Raw genomic sequence first — 25,189 nt, forward strand, 5'->3', positions numbered from 1 at the left:
AATAATAATAAAGACAAGTATTAAAACGTTTCCAGTATATTTTCATCCGAAATGTGTTGATATAAAATGTCTAAGAATGCCACATAATTTTTAGTTTTTTTTTTTCATAGGAGTTTTAAATACTTAGATTCAGATAGTCAAGTTCACATAAATAAAACATTCTTTATAAAAAACTGAACAATACAACCATCATTACATGGGCCTGGCAGAAAGAAAGCTCTATTCAGTTCTCAGAGTGACCTTAGCCTAGAGCGTCTTGGGCTTAATTTAGATTATTGGTTTGTCCTAGTCTGTCTCCCTCCTCTACCCCCAAGAGCACTCTGGCATTTCATGAACATGTACCAACTGGACGATTTCTTTCTTTGTAAGAAAACACCAGAAGAAGTAATAGGAATGAAGAGAATGCAATGTGTTCTCTAGACCAGTGGTTCTCAAACCCGAGCAGGAAAAAGTATGTGAGAAGTGCAAAGAATATATTTAAGATGTAATTCTAATTCAGATAGTTACGAAAATCACAAATCCTTTCTAGTCCAAAAGAACTCAGGGATGCTGATTTTCCTCTTAAGTGGGGAGGGGAGAGGCACAGCCGGCCATAAGCTGGTCATATGGGCGTCTATCAGGGTATTCTGGACGATAATTAGAAGAAAGCCCACTACCTGTGGGAAGTAGAGCTGGGTTTCGGGGCTGGAGAGATAGTGTGGTCCCAAGGCAGGGCCCTGGCACACTCTTTCCCAATGCCAGGGCACTGGCCCCATCTTCCGTGTAATCCAGCAGATGTTTCTAGAAATGTCTAGAACCGTGAAAGTGTTAGTGCAGAAGGAGGTGCTTCCGGGACCGTGTTCTGCACAAAGGAAGGCAACCTCTGTGATCAGGGTATTCCTGAGCCCCGCAGAGACAGGAGCCGCCTTTCTGAAAACTTTGGCCAGAGATCCAGGGGTGGGCTCATTTCCCGTCCTGAGCACAGTGTTAGAAGCCACTCGGACAGATGCACAGAGAACTGAAACAAGCCAGGGGAGACCAGGGAGTGAGCCTGGATATTCCCACTCCCTGCTGGGAGACCCGCCGAGCTGTAACTACCTGCCAACCTGCCATGCCGGGAAAGCCCGGCTCCAGAGTCTCCTAAGGCAGGTTCTCTGGGAGACCGCGCGTGTGTTTGGCACTAATCGGGCACCGGCGGGCAGTGCTGATGGGCTCGTGGGCTTGACTTTGTTCCGACTTCCATTTTTGATTCTGCCAAACACCTGTGCTGCCCTGAAAGTAGCCACCTTCTCAGGGACCCAGCCTGAGTCAAGCTGAATGGCCTGAAGGGCCTCAGGGCACTGTCCGCTCCCACAGCTTCTCTCGAAGCAGCCACTGCCCTTTGGGGTTCTCTGTCTCGTGGTAGTCCTCCCCCGGAGACACCAGGGACTCCAGGCCAAAGAGCTCCGCATCCCATTCCGTGTCTTCTCCTGAGAAGTTGAGGAGGATCTGTCTGGGGCTCCCCAGGCTGGAAGGGAGGAATGAGGCAGAGGGTGTAAGTCTGGCTTGGCCGGCTGCACAGAGAAGGCATGCTCTGATCCACTATTCCAACGGAGACCATCAGATGCCCCCCAGGGCTGGGCCTTGTGGCGGACAAAGCGGTATCATCATGGGGGCTGGACCCCAGACTGGCCTTGAAGGGGAAGGACGGATGATTGGATGATGAGCCCTGGTTTCAGTACGTCCATTACATAGTCCATTATTATGGCCAGAAAGTGCTATTTAGAAAAGCTCTGAATCCATCAGAGTTGAATGGCTCTTGTACAAACCCGAACCCAGATAGACCCCCTTCTGCTGTGAAAGGTGCGGTCCCTGCAGCATGGGCGGCAGTGGCCAGAGCAAAAGAGCACTGACTGCTCCAAATGAGTAGGTCACAGGAATTTGGAGGCTAAACATGGGAACTCGTCTCGGGAGAGTTGGATCTGGAGGGAAAGAGGCCGAGAGATGGTGGCGAAGCGGCCAGGGGGAGCCCGGCCAGCAAGAAGTTCTCCAGCTAAGTCAGGTCAACGCCTTTCCAAGGCAGGGGCGTCTGGTTAGTCTGGTGTTGGTTCCCTCTTGGCGCTTTGCCCTCCTCAACCCCAAACTCTCATAAAAAATTCATAGCACACAGGGTGTCCGTGGCCCTGGGGGGCAACAGTGAAAGAGGGTGGCACAAAGCATGTGGGCCAGGTAGGCCAGAGGCAAGGCCGGCAGATCCAGAGCTGAAGTCACAGGGAGGAGACAGCAGTGAACCAGGCTGGAGTTTACGTATAGACTAGGAGAAAACATCTTTTAATACTCTTAACATTTATTTATTTTTGAGTGAGAGAGAGCGCACGAGTGGAGGAAGGGTAGAGAGAGAAGGGGACAGAGAACACGAAGCAGGCTCTATGCTGACAACACAATGCGGGGCTCGAACTCACGAACCGTGAGATCATGACCCGAGCTGAAGTTGAACGCTCAACCGACTGAGCCACCCAGGCAGCCCTAGCGGGGAAAAAAAAAGATCTTTAGCCAAGATCTCCTTCCCCCAAAATCTGTAAGAATAATTTTTGGTATATAGGACGGGGACTCAAGGCACCTGAAGAACCACCCCAGGAGTCTGGAGGACACGAAAACATCTTAGTTATACCATTTGGTCCAAGCACTTACTCTTTTTTGCAGGCTTTGGGCTTAAATTTCAAGGTGTTGAATGCCCCTTCCACAGCCTTGGGCAAGTAAATGGGGTGCCTCTCGAGCCTCCTCTGAGTGCCGAAGGTCCTGCGCTCCACGCTCCTTCGAAACTGGCTATCTGTCACGTGCACAGCGTGCCCAGCAATGTCCTCAGAGTGCCGGCGTGGTGCCCGCAGGATCCAGTTGGAATGCAAGCTGTGCTCCCGGGAGCTGGTGGCCACTGGAAGAGACACGCAGGGGCCCGGGAAGGAGCAAGAGAGGGTGAACCAGGCTGAGAAGCCACAACAAACGCCTATATTACAACAGCAGATTCTTAGAAAGGCTGGGAAAGGCAAGTGAGAGGGGGATGATCTGACCCTGTAATGATAGGGTAGGGATATGGTGGGATATTTATGTGTCCATTAAAAATAAAGACATAGATGTATGTTTACTGACATGGAAAGACAACCCCTGATGTATTATAAATGGTTAAGTGAAAAGAACAGATGACAAAATGGCAGAGGTCCTATTGTTTTTAATTAAGTGAGCGTGTGTGTATATGCGTGTGTGTATGTTTAAAACCTTTTGGAAAGGAAAGACATAGACGAAAGTTTAACAGTGGTTATTATCTCTGGGTGGTAGTATTGCAGACCATATTCTTTCCTTTCTTTGTATTTTGGTGTATCATTTGATTCATTAGATTAACAGTGAACGTATAGGGCTATTGTTATGAGAGAAAACCATAATGTCCTTCTCATTCAAAAATCGTGGAAGGTAACACTTGCATCCTCAGTGGATTTTGCTGTTCTTTCGCCAGTGTCCTGGGTTTCCAGGTCCAACTCCCAAGAGGAGGGCTGGCCCCCGTCAGGGACCGAGGGGCTGCAGTCCAGGAGGAAGGTGGGCAGATTAGCCTGCAGGACACAGTGAGCCTGCGGGGGAGGTGGGGCTAACCTTCTGTGAAATCCCACCAAACCCAATGGGAACCTGAATCTCACAGATGTAGGTCTTTTGAGCCCAGAGCATTGGCAAACCACAAGAATCCAGTCTTCTGAGCATTAGATAAAAAGCTCAAGCATTGCTTAGTATGGGCACCAAAAGCTAGCACCTCCGTAACGGGGGCCAGGAACCCCTGAAAAAAAATTGCCATCACTTACACCAGGGAGGGCAAGTCAAAGATTAAAGAAGCTGACAGTCAGGGCGCCCGGGTGGCTCAGTCGATTAAGCGTCTGACTCTTGGTTCCAGCTCAGGTCATGATCTCGCGGTTCGTGAGCTGGAGCCCTGCATCAGGCTCCGCACCATCAGTGCAGATTCTCTCTCCCTCTCTCTCTGCCCCTTTTCTGCATGTGCTATCTCTCAAAATACAATAAACTTAAAAAGAAACGGACCGTTAAGTAATGGAATTTAAAAGCAGGCTGAACTCACGAATGTGATTGAATCGTTTGCTTTCCACCAGGAGACAGCCAGTGAGTGACAGACGTTGGCAAGGACGGCCCTCACTTCACTCTCTCTCCAAAGACCCAGGCTGGCCTAGGCAGGCTCCCTGGCCCTGTCCTGCCCTGCGCGTCCTCACAGAGTGCTGACCCCGAGGGCGTCAGAGGGGGTGCTGGGCGAAGCGGGGACAAACCAGATGAAGGATCAGTCAGCCCAGTGTGGACACTGCCAAACTCGCTCAGGCAGAGTCGACAGTTTTTTAAACAGTTTCTCCGTTTCTTTTTCTTCTCTTAAAACAAAAACTGTAGTGAAATACACATAACATAAAATTTGCCATCTGAGCCGTCTTTGGGCGTGCAGTGCAGTGATGTGGAATATACTCATTTTTGAGGGACAGCTGCCCAGTCCTTCTTCGCCTTACAACGCCGAAACTCTGTCTTTACACCCATATAACACCACCTCCCCCTCCAATCCCTTTCCTTTAAAGGTTTTACTTTTTATGTTTTAAAAAAAAATTTTTTTAATGTTTACTCACTTTTCAGAGAGAGGGAGACAGAGTGCTGGTGGGGGAGGGGCAGAGAGAAAGGGAGACACGGAATCCGAAGCGGGCTCCAGGCCCTGAGCTGTCGGCACAGAGCCCGACGCAGGGCTCGAACCCACAAACCGCGAGATCATGACCTGAGCCGAAGTCGGGCGCTTAACTGCCTGAGCCACCCAGGCACCCCTCCAATCCCTTTCTTGACTCATTTGTCGCAGTTGGGGCCAGTGGACTGCCGGAAGGGGTTTTTGTCCAAATATGGCTGCGAGTGTTGTAGGGGTAGGCTGGGTGCTGGCCTCTGGCACAACTAAAGCAAGGGGCCCCGAGGAGAAGAGCGAGCCCCAGGCTGGGCTACAGAGTGCAGGTGCGAGTTTCCCTCTAGGGGGAGGTGAGATTCCTGGTAGCTCATCTTCTAGCCCACTCCAGAGCCCCCCCCCCCCCCCCGCCGTCACACACCCCCAGTCCATCCTCCCCCCCTCACCACCCCCCCCACCCCCGGCCAGCACTCACCGTCAAAGTCCACATCCTCATTGGGAGGGTCCGCCTCGGCAGCCCGCGGCCGCTTCTCTGTATCCAGCTCCGCAATGATGGAATCAAAGAAGGCCATGGCCTCCGCCACATCCGCGCTGAACTGGGAGTATTTCTTTGCGGTTGCTTTCTGCTAGAGGTGAAGGGCAGGAGAGAGAAAGTAGCCTGAGCCAGCCTCTGAGCACCCACACGCAAGCAAGCCACAACCGCCGAAAAGAATTCCGTGCTGCTGAAACTAAATGTATGTGAAGTTATGAAGTTGCAGAACTTAAAAGGTAAATTTGAGTAAGTGCGCTGTGAAGGGGAAGGTGGATTTCCCTGCTCCACGATTGCCGTAGGTCAGTGGATGTCCAGTTACCTCAAAGAGAGACAAATAAGAAGATCTACCTCTTTCTTGCTCAGGGACTGTTACTGACCTGGAGGCAAAATACTTAGTCTTCCTTTGGCCTTTTCCCCTGCTGATAAACAGGGGATCGTGCAGCTCCTTCGGAAGGCGATGAGACATTCGCAGGAGGAAAGAAAGGGTGAGATGTACTGGAAATGCTCTAAAAGAGTTGTCATTACCTAAAGTGGCCAAATTTGGACTCATCATGGAATAAATTGAAAAGCAATTAGCATGATTCTTTGGAAAGTATATGGAATAGAGGTGCCTGGGTGGCTCAGTCGGTTAAGCCTCCAACTTCAGCTCAGGTCATGATCTCACAGCTCCTGAGTTTGAGCCCTGCATGGGAGTCTTGTGCTGACAGCTCAGAGCCTGGAGCCTGCTTCAGATTCTGTCTGTCTGTCTGTCTGTCTGTCTCTCTCTCTCTGCCCCTCCCCTACTTACGCTCTCCCTCTCTTTAAAAAATAAACAGTAAAAAAAAGTGTAAGACATAATAAAATACAGAGTTTAAAAGAAGTCTACTGAGGGGCACCTGGATGGCTCAGTCAGTTAAGTGTCTGACTTTGGTTCAGGTCATGATCTCGTGGTTCGTGGGTTCACGCCCTGTATCGGGTTCTGTGATGACAGCTCAGAGCCTGGAACCTGCTTCAGATTCTGTGTCTCCCTCTCTCTCTGCCTCTCCCCCACTTGTGTTATGTCTATCCCTGTCTCTCTCTCTCTCTCTCTCTCTCTCTCTCTCTCTCCTTCCTAAAAATAAATAAAATGTAAAAAATATTTTAAAAAAAGAAAAGAAGTCTACTGAATGCCTAACTGGGTTCCAGGCTCTGTCCCGATTTGTTCTTCTTCATGATCTGGTTCATCACCATCATCTTCACAACCTCCAGGGACCAACATGGAAATTCAAGCACCATGGCGGACCTCCATGGAGAACTCACAATGAAAGGCACAGAATCAGCATGTGAACTTATGAGCTGTCTGAGGAATTTAGGAAATAAGAAAACTCAGAGAGGGGGACAAAAGGGACAATATGTGTTAACCCGAGCTGTTTTCACCATGTGTAGAGTTATTTTAGGTGAACAATTTTATTTATTTTTGTTTTATTTGAGTATAGTCGACACACAATGTTACATTAGTTTCAGGTGTACAACATAGTGATTTGACAAGTTTATACATTATGTTCTGCTCACACAAGTGTACCTACAATCTGTCCCCCCTACATCACTATTACACTATTATCATTGACTGTGTTCCTGTGCTGTGCCTTTTATTGCCATGACTTACTCATTCCAGAACTGGAAGCCTGTGTCCCCCATTCTCTTTCATTCATTTTGCCCACCAGCCCCATCCTTTTACTCTGCCAACCTTCAGGTTTTTTCTCTGTATTTCTAGGTCTCAGTCTGCTTTTTGTTTGTTCATTTGTTTTCTTTTTTTTTTTTAATTCTACATATTAGTGGAATCATATAGTATTTGTCTCTTTCAGTCTGACTTATTCACTTAGCATAATACCCTCTCGGTCCATCCATGTTGTCTCAAGTGACACAATCTCATCTTTTTATGGCCATGTAATATTCCAGTGTGTGTGTGCGTGTGTGTGTGCATGCACGTGAGCGTGTGCACACACATACCACAGCTTCCTTATCCATTCATCTATTGATGGATACTTGGATTGCTTCCATAATTTGGCTATTGTAAATAACACTGGAATAAACACCAGGGTGCATATATCTTCTCAAATTAGTGTTTTCATTTTCTTTGGATAAATACCCAGTGGTGAAATTGTTGGGCCGTATAGTACTTCTATTTTTAATTTTTTGAGGAACCTCCATACTGTTTTCCATATTGGCTATTCTAATTTACCTTTCTACCAGCAGGGTCCAAGAGTTTCTTTTTCTTTTTTTTTTTTTAATTTTTTTTAACGTTTATTTATTTTTGAGACAGAGAGAGACAGAGCATGAATGGGGGAGGGTCAGAGAGAGAGGGAGACACAGAATCTGAAACAGGCCCCAGGCTCTGAGCCATCAGCACAGAGCCTGACGCGGGGCTTGAACTCACGAACTGCGAGATCATGACCTGAGCCGAAGTCGGCCGCTTAACCGACTGAGCCACCCAGGCACCCCGAGTTTCTTTTTCTTTACATTGTGGCCAACCCTTGTTGTTTCTTGTCCTTTTGATTCTAGCCATTCTGACAAGTGTAAGGTGGTATCTCATCGTGGTTTTGATTTGCATTTCCCTGATGATGAGTGATGCTGGACATCTTTTCATGTGTCTGTTGGCCATCTGTATATCTTCTTTGGTAAAATGTCTATTTGTGTCCTCTGCCCATTTTTTAATTGGATTGTTTGGGGTTTGTTTTTTTTTTGGTATTGAGTTGTATAATTTCTTTGTACATTTTGGATATTAACAATTTATTAGACATATCACTTGCAAATATCTTCTCCCATTCAGTAGGTTGTCTTTTTGTTTTGTTGATGGTTTCCTTTGCTGTGCAAAGGTTTTTTCTTTCTTTTTTTAAATGTTTATTTATGTTGAGGGAGAGAGAGAGAGAGCAGGAACAGGCAGGGGAGGGGCAGAGAGAGAGGGAGACACAGAATCCCAAGCAGGCTCCAGGCTCCAAGCTGTTAGCACAGAGCCCAATGTGGGGCTTGAACCCACGAACCCTGACATCGTGATCTGAGCCAAAGTTGGATGCTTAACCCTTGAGCCATCCAGGTACCCCCAGACTAGTCTTTCTTTAAATTCATTACTGCAAAAAGTTTTTAATCTTAAAGTTGATTTTTGCTTTTGTTTCCATTGCCTTAGAACATATATCTAGAAAAATGTTGTTACAGCCAGTGTCAGAGAAATTACTATCTGTGCTCTCTTCTAGGGTTTTTATGCTTTCAGGTCTCACATTTCGGTCTTTAATCCATTTTGAGCCCATTTTTGTGTACAGTGTTAGAAAGTGGTCCATTTTTGTCCTTTTCATGTCGCTGTCCAGTTTTCCCAGCACCATTTATTGAAGAGACTGTCTTTTCTCCATTGTGCGGTCTTACCTCCTTCATCGTAGATTAATTGACCATATGACCATGGGTTTATTTTTGGAGTCTCTATTCTGTGCCATTGATATATGCATCTGTTATTGTGCTATACGTGGGCATTTTTAAAGAGGGGATGGTATTAAAAGTGAATAGGATTAAATTACAGACTAGAATGTTGGGAAATAAAATAATGACACCTGTATGTACAAATACATGTTGGTAAAATGTATGCATTTTGTAGTACTAGAAAACATTTTTAAATAGAAGGAGTTTTTCCTTTTATATTTGTAAGGTGCTTTCTTTGGGAAAATTTTGAAGAAGCACAACATAGACCTGAATCTTCTCTGTTAAAAGTGGACAACTATCCACATGTCCTTATTCCTCCCCCTTCAACAAGCCCACTGAAGTGAAAGAAGGGAGAGCGGGAAGAAGAAACCCCTAATGACAAAGAGAAGAAGAGAGGGCCATCGGGGAAAGAGAGATTTTTAAAAGCTTCTGGCAGTTGCCAAGCAACTGAAGGGGGGAGCTGATGTAAAAGAGCAAAGGGACCAGCCCTCCAGAACATCATGGGTCAGGCAAGCACCTAAAAAGGGTACAATTTGACCCTTGGGAATGGGAAATGCACCAGACTTGGCAACACCAGGTTCACCAAGGCTTGGGGGTGGAGCGCAGGACTAAAACTTGAAGGGCTGGTTGGCAGTCTGTATGAGCCCAGCAGGCCACATCACTGTGCACCCTTCCTGCAGGCCGGTGACAGGAGGGCTCATCTCTGATGGCAAGTCAATATTCTTGTCCTGTCTGTGTTTCTTCTTACTGGTCTCTCGGCCTTGAATATTTCACCGAGCTGGTTCCTATTCATCGATCAGGACTGGCTGGGTCAGCTCATTCTCCAGGTAGACCGCCCCTCTCCTGGACGGTTCTCTCCTCTAGGCTCTATGGTCCTCATCCCGAACCTAATTCTTCTACGACACGTATCATTTTAGAGATTTTTTTTGTGAACTGAAAGAGTGAGAAACGATGAATGGAGAAAGCCACACAGTCTGAACCAAACCCCAAAAGGAAGGATAAATAGTATTTAATAGGAGTGCAAGGTCTGTAGATCTTGGTATCTCAGAACCCACGGAGAGGGCGCCTCTGAATCTCCGGCAGCAACTTCCATCAGTGTTTGGCTTAATGCAAGTGTCTCAGCCTTACATGTGAACATTGCATTCTTTTTTCATGGGGGGGGTCACCCTGCAATATGATCTAAACTCTTCATTCCGCAGTGTCTCCAGGAAGTAGACTTTGGCCAGCAGCTCAGAGCCACCTGGATCAGCTGCTTTCATTTACTAAAGAGTTTAGAAAAGAGTCAGCTTTGGTGTCTTAACTAACAAAGGCTCAGCAACCAATGAGATCACCACCATTAGTTATGTTGATATGTGTCCTTGACTGTGGCCTCTTGGACATCCCCAGAATCTTGTCACGTATTGTCCTTCGAGGATCACATTTACAAATTAAGAAAGAAATCACTACCACCTTAGCCTCTGTGCTTTCTGTCCATCAAAACTAGTGGACGGGGGCCCTTTTACCTCCACACGTGTGGTTCATTCCCAATATTCAACTCTATTGCCTGGTTCCAAAGCCTCAAGCTTTAGGATTTGAGACTGAGGTCTCCTTCCCATGCCTTTCCCTTTCTACCAGGCTGAGGAGTGATTGCCTTCCGGGGGCAAATATGCCTAACAAATACGCTCTTCGGCCAGCACTGGAGGGTCTGCTCTTTCAGGTCCCCCTTCTGGGGTCTCTGCCGGGCCATCCAATGCACTGCCGTTATAAAACTTGCTTCTGTTCAAAGAGCTTCTGGATCCTGCAGTGTCCAGAGAATGAGACATTGGTGACATTATCTGTGGCTGACGCGTACAGACCTGTGTGACCAAGTCTCATGCTAAAGGACAGCTTCTCCCACTTGCCCCAACTGCCTTCAGCAGTTACCCCCAAACCCTTCATGGAATAAAGCAGGAGCATAAAATAAATACAAATGAATAAATAATTGATTTCCTTCCTTCCTTCCTTAGCCCTGTCTTCCGTCCCTGCAAGTGAAAGCAGCATCCCTGGAATGGGTCTGAGAGACTGGCCTGGGAGACGGTGATGGTACACCCCTCCCTCACCCCTGTCGGGGTGGTTCCATAACAGATGAGCCCAATTCCAGTTGGACATTGGAATCTCCTGGGTGCTCTTAAAGAATGCCTGTACCTGGCCCTTTCCCAGACCAGTTAGTTCAGACAATCAAGTGATTCTAATACACAGCAGTTGAGACCCACCACTCGATGGCAGTCCCGGCATCAGGGACGGAACAAGAGCACCCATGAATCCCCACCCCATGGTCTTATTTAGGATAGAAATCTTACGTGCCAGTCTTGCACCCTGGCTCTGCAAGAGCCGGCAGGAATGTCTCTGTCAAGACAAGGACACAAGGGACAGGACTCCAAGGGATAGAACACAGGTCATCGAAGAAAGAGGACAGAAGCCCTGGATTTCAGGGCCCAGGTTCATCTGTGTCCTCCGCACACAGAGGGCCAAGTAGAGGAACTCCATCCACCCTCTGCTCCCGTGCCAGCAGGGAGTATACAACATCCCCCACAGGGGTCTACCCAACATCTACCTTTCCCCCCCAGTCCCCAAACTTGACCTAAAATCACCTCCTGGGGAGGCATTCCCTCTCCTTGTATTCCTGCAACTTTGTTTGCTTCCTGGGTTTAATGTTTGCCATTCACCCTCCACTACACTTCATGTTGCGTCTATGCCAAGTTTCTTGTTTCTCCCTCCATTGTTTCTGAAAATGTAAGCAAATGTGAATTTATACTTGTGTTTACCCACTTTTTTCAAAAAAACAAAAGGTAGCCCGCACCATACCTCTGTAAACATCGCTTTCTTCACTCACTGTGTCCTGAGGATGCCTTCCCAGCAGTAGACAGAGACCCTCCTCATCCCTGGTAGACTACCTAGGGCTCCAGTGTGCAGACCCACCATCAAAAGAAACCACGGTCTCCTGTTGTCAGATCCTTGGCTTCTTCGTCATCTTTTGCTGTTCAAGGTAGCGCCATATGCATATGTCATTTTGCGTTTTGCCAATAATACCCCAGCTTGGGGTAGGCTTCTAACTGCAAACACTCAGCTCTCTGTGTCTGTGCCTTCTGGAGAGCATGGTAAGCAGCGAGTGACCTGGCAAGCCAGTTACACAGGATTTGGTCCACAGAGTTCCTGGTGTACCTTGGAAAGCACACTTTTACATGTCTCCAAATGAATGCTGCAGTGAGTTTTCTGAGCACCAAGGCTAAGCTCCAAGTCTGGACTCCCTGGGCCTTTTCGAGTCCTGGTTTAAGCCCAGACCGATTCTGGCTGTTCGTTTTTGCCTTCCCACAGCTTCCATGGGCCTCTACTAGAGGCCTCTAAAGAGGCCTCTTTCCACCTCTACTATCACATTCTCTTGGTCTCTGGCACAAGAGTGGCAACAACTGAGGTGCAGGGTTCAAGCTGCAGACTGATATCGCAGCAAAATCTACTTTACGAGGAGGTAGTTGTACAAAATGGGCCATGAATCGTCAGCACCCCTGGGTGAGATGCAATATAGTTACTGTTCCCTCTCTGAACTTGAAAGGCCAGGTACAAAAGGATTGCTTCGCTCCCAGTCTTGACTTTTTTTCTAGCCCAGAATTTTTTTTCAATGTTTATCTATTTTTGAGAGAGAAAGAGAGACACAGAGTGGGAGTGGGGGAGGGGCAGAGAGAGAGGGAGACACAGAATCCAAAGCAGGCTCCAGGCCCCGAGCTGTCAGCACACAGCCCGACGCGGGGCTCACACCCATGAACAGTGAGATCAGACCTAAGCCAAAGTCAGACATTCAACCGACTGAACCACCCAGGCACCCCTCTAGCCCAGAATTTCTTAACTACCTCTTTGGAACGGTTTCCTATTGCACCTGCTTAGGCCCCAGTTCACAGGGCTCATGTTCTTTCGCTCTCGGCCCCACAGCAGCCCCAGGGAGAAGGAACCCAGTGTGAAAGCATCCGGATTGCATTGCCGACTCCATTCCCATTTGCCTTTCACCTTCCACCTCCAGCGGCCTTGGGGTTATCATTTTCCAAGCCTCCCTGAACCACGGCCCCCTCACACCAGGCCCGGGTCTCAGATTACTTTTCCCAGATAGAGCCCTTGGCATTTTCCCAAACCAAACTCCACGGCAGGTCTCATTTAACTTCTGAGTCCCCCAGTGCAGTTTATGATATTTTTTCTGCATTTCGTATCAGCTGCCACCCTGCCTGGTTTCATCTGCCATCTGGGTACCTGGGTTTCTCCAATTTGTTATTTTTCTTCTGGGACCTCTCAGTTCTTGTCTACAAGAGGTCCGGATTCTACTAATTGAACTTCCAGTTGTAAACAACAATCGTTTGTCAGAGGTTAGAGTCGGGGGACATTCTAAACCCACCCAAAGCCAAGAGGGCCTCCACTAAACATCTACCTTCCTCTCACTTGTTTGCGTGTCCCCCTCACGTCCTCAGGAGGGCCAGCTCCCTTTGGCAGACGGACCTAGGCATAGCCTGTCTATGCACATGTCCCGTCTGGTGTGGATAGTCCACTGCAGCACGTTGGGTTATGTCCTCGGTAGCACACTAGGCCAGTGATCTTTAACCTCGTCTTTGGCAATGCTTTGGCAATTAACACTCACAGGTAAGACTCTCGGGACAGATGCTCTCCACCAGCCACTGCCCACATGAGATAGGTTGCGGGATATACACAACTCCCACCATTCTGACTGAAATTCTACCTGTTTCTCTGCCAAGGAACGTCAACACACCAGTGTGGTTCAGACAATGATGGTGAGGACTGCAGCCTGAGACCCTGGGCTGTGTCCGGGCAGACAGACTGCCTTTTCACCTGTGAATGCTGAGTACCTATTTCAGTGCTTGGCACAGGGTAGTAATTATTCACTGAGTGAACGAATATATGCTGCCACATACGTGCCATTACCTAATGTTTGCATTCTTGAATCAGTTTGCATGTTACTAATGTGTCCTTTAGGATTCAACTGGCAAATTTTAAGAACTCCGTACTCCTTATTTTTGTGGAGTACTGATAATACTCTCTTGAGCATATAATACCTGGGAATACGGATGTCAGTATATCACAATGAAATTTCCAGGATCAAATGGGGCACTAGTCTGGATTGGAGAGATCATTTTTCCTCGGGCCATTCAGCTGGGTGAAATTAAATACAAAACAGCTCAAGTTTATCCACAAGCAACTTAACATTATCAATAATAATAATAATAATAAGCTTTTGAGACCAAACCCTAAAATCTCTTACACATCTTCTCTGCCTTCTGTAATCCTTGGAATGGATATTTAAGACCAAGTCCAAAGTGATACTTACCTTATCCCTTTTATATTCCACCAACACCTAAGGAAGTGTGTACCCATAATCGAGGCAGGTTGTAAAGAAAGAATGGGTGTTTATGATACATAACTGAAGCTTTGAGAAGCAAAGAAAAAACAACATGAAAAAAAGGTATAATCATTGAAATGTAATTACATACATACATATACCCACATACATGTTTTCAACAGATAAGCTAAATGGCACACTTGCCTGAGCTGGAGGAAAAAATTGGCAAAGCAGACAAGAGAGCTGAGAAAGTCAGCCCAAAGGGATGAAAAGCAGGAAAAAGTTCGTCACCAAGTCTAGTGTAACTCAACTTTGGCATTACCTACCATAACCACACATTGCAATCGTTTTGGAAGTGTAGCCTCACATCTTCTGCCTTTGACACTGGAGATTGTAGGCTCACGGGCTCATAGGCTTAGTCTTTTTCCTCACTGCTTTTTCATCTTTAGACCTCTGTTTCTTTTGCCAATAACTGGTAGCCGCTCACCTTACATGTCATCTAAATGATCATTCCACTTGAACAAAACACGGAGCGAAAAAATTGGCTCACAATTATAAAACAGTTAGACGCCTGATTAAACTGAATAACCTTGACGCATAGTACAAAGCATACACGTGCAGCCAGTGAGCCATTACAATCCAGTGGGAGAAGGGATGGACTTGTCAATAAACGGTGTTGGGCAACTTTGCCATTTGGGGAAAATTCAGGGTGGATTCTCACTTCCCCCTTCATGTCAAAATACATTGCTGATTGACAGAAGAGTTGGGTTTTTAAAAATAGAACTACCGGGGCACCTGGGTGGCTCAGTCGGTTAAGCATCTGACTCTTGGTTCCGGCTCAGGTCATGATCTCTCGTCTTCGTGGGTTCAAGCCCCGCCTTGGGCTCTGTGCTGACAGCACAAAGCCTGCTTGGGATCCTCTCTCCTTCTCTCTCTGCCCCTCCCCCACTCATGCTGTCTCTGTCTCTCTCAAATAAATGAAATAATCAGAAACACTCAATGAGAGGGAAAGAATCCATAAAATGCAATGTTAACTAAAAGATTATTAAGAAGTATATGGCATAATGAAATTTAGTACATTCATACATACACATACATTAGGGTTGTCACATTTGGCAAATAAAAATATAGAACAGCAGGGGAGCCTGGGTGGCCCAGTCAGTTAAGAGTTCAACTCTTGGTTGCGGCTCAGTTCATGATCTCACAGTTTGTGGGTTTGAGCCCCACATCAGGCTCCTCACTGACAGCGTGGAGCCTGCTTGGGATTCTCTCTCTCTCCCTCTTCCTCTCTGCCCCTCTCCCACTCACACTCTTGCTCTCTCTCAAAAAAACAAAAACAAAAGCAAAACAAAACTATAGGACAGCAATTAAATTTCAACTTCACATATAAATAATGAATAATTTTTTAGTATAAATATGTACCAAATATTGCATGGACATAATTATACTAAAAAAAAAAAAAAACAAAACTCCATCACTTATCTTAAATTCAAATTTAAAATAAGCATCCTTTGTTTTAGCAGACAGCCCTAATATACATATGGGCAAATATACAGGAAATAAATGATTGGAAGAAAATCTACCTAAACATTGTATAGTGACTAACTCTAAATAAGATTCCAAGTTGTTTTTATTGTATTCCTTACACTCTTCTGCATTTTATAAATTTCATCTAATGAGCAAATATAATCTTATCATCCAAACATTTTTTTTTTTAAGTTTGCCCAAAGTGTCCTTTTGATGGTGAACTCTGACCCATTACACACTGGATGTTTTCGTTATTAGGATATGATTCCACATGAATATGTTCAAACTATATTCTACGCCTCTAAAAATAAGAGATACATTTGCACTCGGCGAAAGCAACAGAACTACTTTTCTAGATCCGCCACCGAATTTTGTAACAACTTTCTTCTTAAACCTTCTTAAACTACAGTCGGAGTTTCTCAGGTTGTTGCTTTATTGAACGTCCGCTATGTGCTTCGAGCCGTGCAGGAGGTTGGAGATTAAAAGGTAAACAAGACACAGTGGCCCCACTCAGTGAGCTCATGGCCAGTAGCAGAAATAGCCAATGAACAGACAATTACAGTGCTGGGTACTGAGTGCTGAGTGCTGGGGGCTGAGTGCTATATGTGTTGAGATGCGGGTCAGACACAAGAGGAGGGGAAATCCACTGTCTTAGATTATGGATGTGAGAAATGGCTTCCTGGGGAAGTGCTTTCTCTGCTGTTGAAAGACAAGAAGGTAGCCAGGTGTACAGGGTGTGGTTGGAGAGGAAAAAAGGAGGAGGAAGTTATTATTTCTGGGCTGAGCAAACAGCACGTGCCTGGAAAATAGATTGGGGAATGTAATTACCCGTCTTGTGGTCTGACTGAGAGGGGCTACAGGAATTATACGCTTTGTTATCAATCATTGTTATACTGTTTGTCATCTTGTGGAGAGCTCTGCCAAGCAAAATAGAATATTCTTTGCAGCTCATATCGAATTAGTAGTGCCTTTCAAATCTGCAAACCAGACTTAGGCCAAGTGATAGAGACTTTCCCAGTAACTGATGCTCACAGAAAACCTGCATTTTAATATCACCGTTTGCATAAAGTCTTCCCCACAGATCTGAAAAATAATCCCTAGAGGTGTGAAAACCGATCTAGAACCTGCTTTCTATCCCATATGAAATTATACAGACATATTATACACGGGTGACTTGGAGTCTTTTTAGATGAATTGGATTCAGCTCCTCCTGCCATAGAGGAGAAAAAAATCTCCTATTTGACATGGTCAAAAGTTGACATCGTCTTATTCGATGAGGCAGGATTGCATGGCCTCAATAGAAAATTGATTCTGAAAACAAACTATTGCCAGAATAAAACTACTTTAAATAAACATCAATCACTTTGGGCAGTCATTCTCTAGAATTCCATTGGCTCTTTTCAAACCATTGTAGCAGACGAATTTCTTTGGCTGGGGTGAGGTAGGGAGGGTGAGGTAGCGTGCAGGGACGGGTGTGCATTTGCAGCCAGTTCGTCGAGGCAGACACATCAGGAATCCAAGCTGCTCAGAACTAAATGATCCACAGGAGAATTAATAACATTTCTTCTGGCCGTGGTGGGGGACTGACATTCCTGGCTTCAGAAAATGTCCAGCCCAAATCATCTGGGCAGTGTTCCATGGGGCACTGCAACCTACCCCCAATGGCCTCCTTGGGCCAGCCTAGAGTGTGTGGCCAGCCTCCCTGAGCTCTTCTCTGTGCTCCACCTAGACTGGGATCCAACATGGCCCAGTTCTCATACAGGGAAGGATGCCTGCTGTTTCCCTGTTTATCTGGCCCTAACGGTGTGGGGAGCTGTCCTCAGTGAGGACCCCAAATGCTAACAAGCACTCTGGTCAGAGTTAGCCTACTCTCAAGCTGTCCCTCTTCACCACCCATCAAAACCCAGGCTCCTCCGCTGTCCAAAAGGAAGGCAGTTCTGACACATGCAGCAACATGGATGAAACTTGGAAACATGCTGAACGACAGAAGCCGGGCACAGGAGGACAGATACCGTATGATTCCATGTATACGGGATGTTTAGAGTAGGAGTAGCCAGAGAAACAGGAAGTAGAATAGGGCTTACCAGGAGTGGGAGGAGCAGGAAAATGGAGAGTTATCGTTTCTTGGGTAGAGACTCTCTGTTTGGATGACGGAAAAGTTCTGGGGATAGAGAGTTGCGGGCTACACAACACTGTGAATGTGCTTCATTGCCAGTGAATTCTACACTGAAAACATGGCTAACGTGGTAAAGCTTTCTAAAGTTTATTCTACGAGAAAAGGCTTTTATCTTTTAAAGAAATAAAGAAATAATTGTCAGACCTTGTATAAAAGCGTTCTCCTGATTCCTAAATGAAGTCTTTTTAGAGCCTCCCTGACCTCTTAATGGATTCATTTTCTGGTGTACTACTGATATATTTCATAAAGTGTTCTAAGAAATATATTAACTCAGGCTTAATAGTCTTCTGGGTGAATTATTATGGGCTTGTAGAAACAATCATTTGGAGAAATTCATGAAAAACTAGTGTGAAGAACTCTGGTTATTGTCTGACAATTAGCAATTTGAAAGGTGCCCACATCTCTTTAAAAGAAATTTACATAAAATCATCCAAAGAGAAACAGTCAATTTCTTAAGAATTCATTAATTGCAATACACTTCGTTACTCATAATCAGGACACTAAAAAGCACTCACTTAAGGTGCCAAGAAGTGCCATGTTGAAAATGGTAAATATTATGTTTATTTTGCCGCCCACACACACAAAAAGCCGAAATGGGTGATGAAATGTTCTAGAATTAGTGGCGATGGGTTGCACAACTCCGAATGTACTAACGACCACTCAGTAGTGCACTTTAAAGGGTGAGTTTCATGGTATGTAAATTAAAGCTATTATTTCAAAAAATAAATCCAAGCTGAGAGAAGTGGTTTTTATGAGGAGTGGAAAGAGAGAAGTCAAATAACCCAGAGCCCCTCCCAGCAGCTGGAAGAAATTTCCTAGAGAACCAGGGGAAGGGAGAAACACAGAGGCAGAGGCCAGTCATGTCCCAGGCAAGACCCCAAAACAGAGTGCGAGGGGAGCAACTCACTTTCAGGGATGCGGATATGAGAGGGAAAAATAGCAAGAAACACAACAGGACACCTTTTTACTTTTTGCAAACCTTCTTCTCTTGTGAGTGCTCCACGTCTTCAGAGGATTTGGACAAAGATCTTTGGGAGGGCGTGGGGTTCACCCACACCTCTGTCATCTGAATTCTCTGCGGGGTCCAAAAGGGACGGGCAGAACTTAGGTACCCAGGCGCCATTCTCCGGACCCTCACTAAGATGCAGCACAGGACTGTCACAGCGGGGGCTCCGAGGAGTCACCACCAGAAACAGGTGCACTGGTTTAGTGCCTTAGCTTTCCCACAAGAGTGACCACCCATGAGGACAGGGACTTTGACTTGCTCACCTGTATTTACAACAGTTCCTGGCACACACCCTGTTCCTGACAACAATATGTATTGATGGAGAATGGAAGGAAGGAAGGAAGGAAAGAAAGAAAGAAAGAAAGAAAGAAAGAGAGAAAGAAAGAAAGAAGAAAGAAAAAGAAAAGGGAGGGAGGAAGGAAGGAAGAAAGAAGGAAGGAAGGAAGGAAGGACGGACACGTCTGTTGATGAGTTGTTATGTAAATACGATTGAGGGTATTACAAACCACATCACACATGGTTTTCTCATCAGGTCCCATATGAACAATTTGGGGACTTAAAGCTGGGGAAAATCTCCTTTCCACTAACCAAAGGGTATGATTGTTCCTCTCAGAATTGTTCAGTGAGTCCAGCTCTCTTTTTATTGTAGCGTCCAAGAGGTGCAGAACCGGATCTAAAGCTCATCTGTGGTCGCTGAGTTAGCTGTACGATCTGCGTAGTCTTTTGAGTTTTTATGTTGATTTTCTGTTGGTGTTTTAGTCTCTCCCAACTTTTCAGTTTCTGCTGCTACTCTTTCTGCTGGTATGGGGCTCACCTGAGATACTTTGTAGAATGAGTTAGAAAGAATGAAAATCTATTTCTATTGAAATGATTTGAGGGCACATCCGTCCCATCGTGAAGTTCCCATTGTAGCTGTGCTCACGCTGTTTCCCCAGCTTTCTTCCTCGTACGAGAGTAGGCACTACAAACTCAGGATTTCAATGCTACAGAGGCCAAGAATAAAAATGGACTCAGAAGTAGCCATGTGTAGGGAAGGTGAAGGGAGATGGAGGGGAATTTGACTCATGGATTGTGGGGAGGAGAGAACTTGATACGTGCCTTCTGGGCGTGCTTCTGGCCGAGGTTTCTCCTGGACAAGGGAGTACTAAACCATCCAGCTCCCATGAGAGAGCTTTACCCTAGCACAAAATCCAGGCGGAGTAGGACGCGGGTTCCTCTCTGATGACTCCCCTTGACCCAGGCGTGCAGGATACAGAAACCTGCTTACCTCATCCTGAGGTGCACACTCCCCCATCGATGTATATTATACAAGCTCAAAATATGTTTTCTGATTGAGAGGCGCTGAGGCTACATCGACGAGAGTGTGAGCTCAGACACACACACTGGGTCTAAATCCTGGCTCTCTCTTCATCAGGTGCACGACCTCACATAAATCACTTACTGGCTCTGAGCCCATTTTCTCACCTGTAGAATGGGCTAATACTCCACATATTGGGTTTAGAGGATGATTAGAAGTCAGGAATAGTTGCAGATTGTTCCTAATGGTGCCTGGGCTGTGGCAGAGGAGCAGTGGTGGTGGGGGAGGAGGGCGGTGTGGGGAGGAGATCGGCACTACTCGTCTTCACTGGCAGGAACCCCCAAGGTGCCCAGGGCAGGGGGTTGAGTGACTTTACCTTACTGGTTCAGAAACTCTATGTTCCAGAACAGGACCCATTTCAAATAGGCTCTCCTTCTGCCACATGAATTTTGCACTGTGTTGGAAATTCTTCTTTTTTTAATGTTATATTTATTTTTGAGAGAGAGAGAGAGAGAGAGAGAGAGAGAGAGAGAGAGACCGTGAGTGGGGGTAGAGCAGAGAGGGAGGGAGACACAGAATCCAAAGCAGGGTCCAGGCTCTGAGCTGTCAGCACAGAGCCCAAAGCGGGACTTGAACTCCTGAGCTGTGAGATCATGACCTGAGCCGAAGTTGGACGCTCAACCAACTGAGCCACCCAGGTGCCTCAGGAAGAACATCTATTTTCTTTTTTTTTTTTTTTTAATGTTTATTTATTTTTGAGAGAGACAGAGACAGAATGTGAGTGGGTTAGGGGCAGAGAGAGAGGGAGTCACAGAATCGGAAGCAGGCTCCAGGCTCTGAGCCATCAGCACAGAGCCCGATGTGGGGCTCGAACTCACAAACCATGAGATCGTGACCTGAGCTGAAGCTGGACGCTCAACCAGCTGAGCCACCCAGGTGCCCATGTGTCAGAAATTCTAACACTTGGACATTTACACAGTCAGTCTCAAACTACAGCTCATACCCAAGACTGACACAAAAATCCTCAGATGTGGGGTTTTGTTCTGATTTCAAAATGTTGCAAAATGTGTGTTTTGCTCACTTTTGTAATCATCTATTCTGAGGGAGGAGCAGATTGTCACAGAGCCTGGCCACGACCTCCCCCATGCAGGGACCCAGGAGGGGCTTCCACACCCACCCCAGGCTCGCCTCACTTCTGGCCTGTGCTCACTTCCTCCTCCCATCTATCTACGTGGGTACATCCCGTCTCTCTTATCTCCAAGGCGCTGGGACCACAGACCATTTGGCACCCTGCTGCCTCACGCCTTAGAGATTGTTGACATTTCCACAGGCCCTGCTGGAATGCCTTGACTCTGGGGTGTCCGAAACTGTGGGTCTTGACCCTGTAGTAGCCTGTGAAATAAAGTGACTGTGTCATGACCAAAGTCAAAAACAGACAAGAAGACTATGGAAGGTTTTGAAAAAAATCAGAGGATCAAACAGAGAACAGGAATGCGTGCATTTCATGAAATGTTTGTTTTGGTTGTTATTGAGTCAACTGGGTCAATACCTAAACGATATTTCTTGCTGGGAGTTTTAAATGGAACAGCCTAAAAGCCGTTATCTTTCCGGAAAAGAGAGACGGACAGGGGACCTTAAGTTCTGTGGCCAAGGCCGGGGGCTGGTGTCTGTGGGGAGGGAGAGGAGTCTGCGTGGTGCCGTGATGCCCAGAGAGCACTGCCCGCTCCCTACGTGGGGGCCAGCCCTTCCAGGATCTACGCACGGAAGACCAGACTTAAAGTTTACAAAGCATCCCTAAGTGACCAGGAAGCATTCCTTGTTGCGCCCTGCGGACAGAAAAACGATGAAGAACCCGTGTCCGCTTCCTCAAGCTCCCCAAGGTCGCCGCCGTCCCCCAGAGGAGACGCACATGCTAACCCGCCACAGGAGGGGATAAATGCCAGAACACAGATGTGTTTAGACTAATGGAGGAGAAGAGAAATGGCTAGTTCTATGGAGGGCTGGCCTCTTTTCCTAGGGCTGTCAGAACAAAGTACCACTAGCCGGGCCACTTAGAGCGACAGAAACTTATTGTCTCAGTCCGGACGCCAGAAGTCTGAGGCCACGATCTTGTCAGCGCAAGGCTCTCTTTGAAAGCACTCCCAGGTCCCACCCAGCTTCTGGGGGGCCCTCGGCTTGTGGCAGCCAACTCCAGACCTCGCCTGGGGGTCTCCGTGTGCATGTGTGGGTCCCAACTTCCCCTTCTTATAGGGACCCCAGTGGTGTCAGATTAGGGAACCACCCTAATGCCTGCAATCTAACTAATTACATCTGTAACCAGCCTATTTCGAAATAAGTTTACTTTCTGAGGTCCTGGGGGAGTCAGGACTTCAACACACGATTTTGGGGAGACACAAGTCCACCCACAGCAGGGAGTCAGGGAAGCGAACGGTGTTCGCCCTGAACCCGAGCATCGGCAGGCGTTTTCTACCGACGCAGGAAGGTGATGACATTCCGGAAGAAAGGAGCTCTCTGGGCCCCTGCCCCTGCCACGCACAGAGCCAGGCAGCCACCGGCCACACTTGCTAGCCACGGAGACGGCACCATTATTCCCCCGGCACACCCAGCATATAGCTCTTTCTTGAGGAGCCACAAAGGAGACCACTTGTCTGCAGGTGGCTCAAAAGCCCCCCACACCTTGCATTTCAGAGTTGGTAAACACTGGACCACCTATGTCTGTCATAGGCAGGCCCTTGCTTTTTCCCCACAAGGTATATTCTCATTTCCATTTGTATGCTGCAGAAACCGAGGCCCAGAGGGGCCAACAGGCCCACAGCCGGTACGTTCAGAACTAACGTTCAGTTTTAGCTGACTGCCTTCAGAGCCGGTTTAAGACTTTTTTTTTTTTTTTTTTTTTTTTTTTTCTGGTTCCACCATGGCAAGAGGTACCTCCTGAGGAAGTCCAGGCTTCGTGTCATTCCCTTGACAGCCGTTCCCGTTCGTCCAGAGCTGGTGGCTCTGCCCCTCAGCCCTTCTTGTATCTTCAGACAGCTGAACCGGAAGAGGAGCGCGTGGACGTAGGGAACGAGGCTTTATGAAGAGAGAACCCCATCCCTTCAGGAAAATGCAGTGCCTGGAGGGAATCTAACCAGGGCCTAGACCCCTCAGGGTATCGAAGCTGGAAGGGAGTCCAGAACGCACTGCAGCCCTTTCTGTCATGGGAGGTGACCCCGAAGGAGGGGTGTCTGGCTCCCAAATCTGCAGCTGGCTGGCCACAGGGTCAGTCCTGGAACGGAAGGCTAGGTACTGGGACACTGACCTACTTTGGGAGTTGAAGTGATTATTTCAACTGCCCACCCAGGGGGCAAAATACAGACAGTTGAAACCGGTCGGGCGAGGCCAAGCCCTAGGGATTTGGGAGCTGGCCGATCAGTCATTCAGCGTTAATGAGGCTTGCTCAGCTCACAGGACCCACTGGGGGGAAACCGGACGTGGGAAAGACAGGTCCGCTCTGAGCACCTTAGAGTGCAGTCGTCAGGGAAGCAACTGATGGGAACGTAAAACAGCCTGAAACCTCAGGCATTTGAAAAAAAAAAAGAAAAAAATTGAGGAACGAAGGAATGAGTCCCCTAATGAATTGGAGGTCCTATCAGAGCAGGTCACCGAGTCTCGGCTTGCTCTGCCGTGACATGGGAGTTTCTCCCATCTGACCTTCCAGAATTACTAGATGGCTCCAAGAAAGATGATGTGTACAAAGACCACAATAGGTACGAACAAGATAACTGCCAGTTATTTGCACTAATTTCCCGCATGGGGTGTCCGGGCCTGAAGCCTCCAGGGCCCAGCAAGGCAGTCTCCTGGATGTCACGGGCCCTCGAGGCTGTGCCTGAGTCCCCAGCACACCTGGGGCCCAAGGTGGAGGTGGAACAAGTCCCCCAGTTGCTTGGCTCCCATGCAGCCAAACGCCTGGTTATTGGAAACCATCTAGGTCTCATGAAGATGTCACTTTTCCCCGGGGATTTTTGGAGGCCACGCGAGCGCTCTCTCGTCCATAAAGCGGGCGGTAAATGACAGAGGCACGATGCAAACGCGGGACCCCCTGGCACCGAGGCCCAAGCCCTCCCCGCAGGCTGCTCTGTCCATACCGCTAACTGCTCCTCCCCATCGCCTCCTCCCGGAAAAGAATCAGCTTGGGACCAGCCACCCTTCCCCAGTTGGAGGAGGTGGCGGGCAAAGCCTCTCAGGATGACTTGAGGCACAGCTCCGAATGTGCAGACTCATTAGGCTGTGTGTGGATGGGGGCGGAGAGACAAGGTTCCAACTCGCGCCCGAGGCTCTTGGATGAATTCTCATCCAGAGTGTACATCTCAACAGCACTTACCTTTCTTTCTTGGGAGGTGGACTGGCCAGGGGCCTTTTCCGCCCTCTTGGAAGACTTGGAGGAGGTAGAGGAGACGCCCTGGGCGCCGTGCGGCTTCAGGTCCTGGAGGCTGCAGAGGTACTTGTTCCGCAAGGCCAGCAGCTCCTGCAGATACTGTAAACAGTCCTGGGTGCGGGAGTACAGCCACGCCCGGTCCCCTTCCTGCTGCAGGTAGTACAGGCTGGTGTCCATGCTGCCGGTGCTTTTGTATTTCTTTAAGGACTCGCTGAACGTCTCCCCGTGGTCCCCCACCACGTACATGGAGCTGCTGAGGGTCAGCCTCCCCGCGGGGCTGGCTCGGTCGTAGAAGGCACTCTCGGCCACCTCCGCCTTCCTCTGCGGGCCGGGGTTAAAGAGGGAGTGCAGCTTTCTGAGCATGGTGCTCGATTTCCCTCTGCGGGTGCCTTCCAGCCGCCTGCACCCTGCCACTCGATCTAGCTGGGGGCAGGGGTGCCAACGCACGGGCCTCCCGCCATCCGCCTTCCAGGAGGCCTCGGGTCTCTGCAATCCCGGAGAGTGTGGGCTCGGTCAGGCGGGCAGCCGGGGCATCTCTCGTGGGGGGGACGTTTACATCCAATGACCAAGATGCCATCAACCACCCAGGAATACGAGGACGTGCCCTGGGAGTTTAAAAGCAAGGGCCCCGGCTGCCTTCAAACACCACCGGATGCAAATACCTTCCACTCTCTTCCATCGAAGGCTCCAGCTGGATGCGGAAAGCGCGGCAAAGCTGCTTCTGCTCAGCTGTTTTCTTTCCTGTTCGTTTTCCACTTCTGGACACGGTCTCACTCCGTTCGATTTGATCTTGGCGCAGACCTT

The 25,189-nt window shown here is 47.8% G+C and overlaps 1 protein-coding gene and 1 long non-coding RNA gene across 4 annotated transcripts in view; one reads left to right on the top strand and one right to left on the bottom strand.

Annotated features, from left to right (window-relative positions):
- The window catches only part of LOC109265982 (uncharacterized), a 56,794-nt gene that overhangs the window by 19,237 nt on the left and 12,368 nt on the right, over positions 1 to 25,189 (top strand). Inside the window, exons 3-4 of one of the 3 annotated variants that reach the window (XR_002079453.2) lie at positions 10,598 to 12,096; positions 21,234 to 21,775. This is a non-coding gene — a long non-coding RNA (uncharacterized LOC109265982). Of the gene's footprint in view, positions 1 to 10,597; positions 12,097 to 13,363; positions 14,517 to 21,233; positions 21,776 to 25,189 lie in introns of those variants that run through there. The other 2 variants (XR_008421157.1, XR_008421156.1) reach the window with 2 other exon arrangements.
- CUNH13orf42 (chromosome unknown C13orf42 homolog) lies at positions 7 to 25,081 on the bottom strand. Its single transcript, XM_053899823.1, has 4 exons — positions 24,332 to 25,081; positions 5,130 to 5,277; positions 2,650 to 2,890; positions 7 to 1,486 (listed from the first exon to the last, which is right to left on the bottom strand). Exons 1-4 carry the CDS (start codon positions 24,746 to 24,748, stop codon positions 1,312 to 1,314), a joined length of 981 nt encoding a protein of 326 aa, XP_053755798.1. The 5' UTR covers positions 24,749 to 25,081; the 3' UTR covers positions 7 to 1,311.

Source organism: Panthera pardus, unplaced genomic scaffold (assembly GCF_024362965.1).
Source record: "Panthera pardus isolate Hobbes unplaced genomic scaffold, ASM2436296v1 HiC_scaffold_1, whole genome shotgun sequence".
Taxonomy (NCBI): domain Eukaryota; kingdom Metazoa; phylum Chordata; class Mammalia; order Carnivora; family Felidae; genus Panthera; species Panthera pardus.

Bases quoted from the DNA above. Each gene is read 5' to 3' on its own strand.
- CUNH13orf42 (XM_053899823.1), bottom strand. From the start codon at position 24,748: ATGCTCAGAAAGCTGCACTCCCTCTTTAACCCCGGCCCGCAGAGGAAG. The intron at 2,891-5,129 runs GTGAGTGCTGGC...TGTCTCTTCCAG, and splicing joins TGAGGATGTGGACTTTGACG to TGGCCACCAGCTCCCGGGAG. The intron at 1,487-2,649 runs GTAAGTGCTTGG...CCTCCCTTCCAG, and splicing joins CCCAAAGCCTGCAAAAAAGA to CCTGGGGAGCCCCAGACAGA.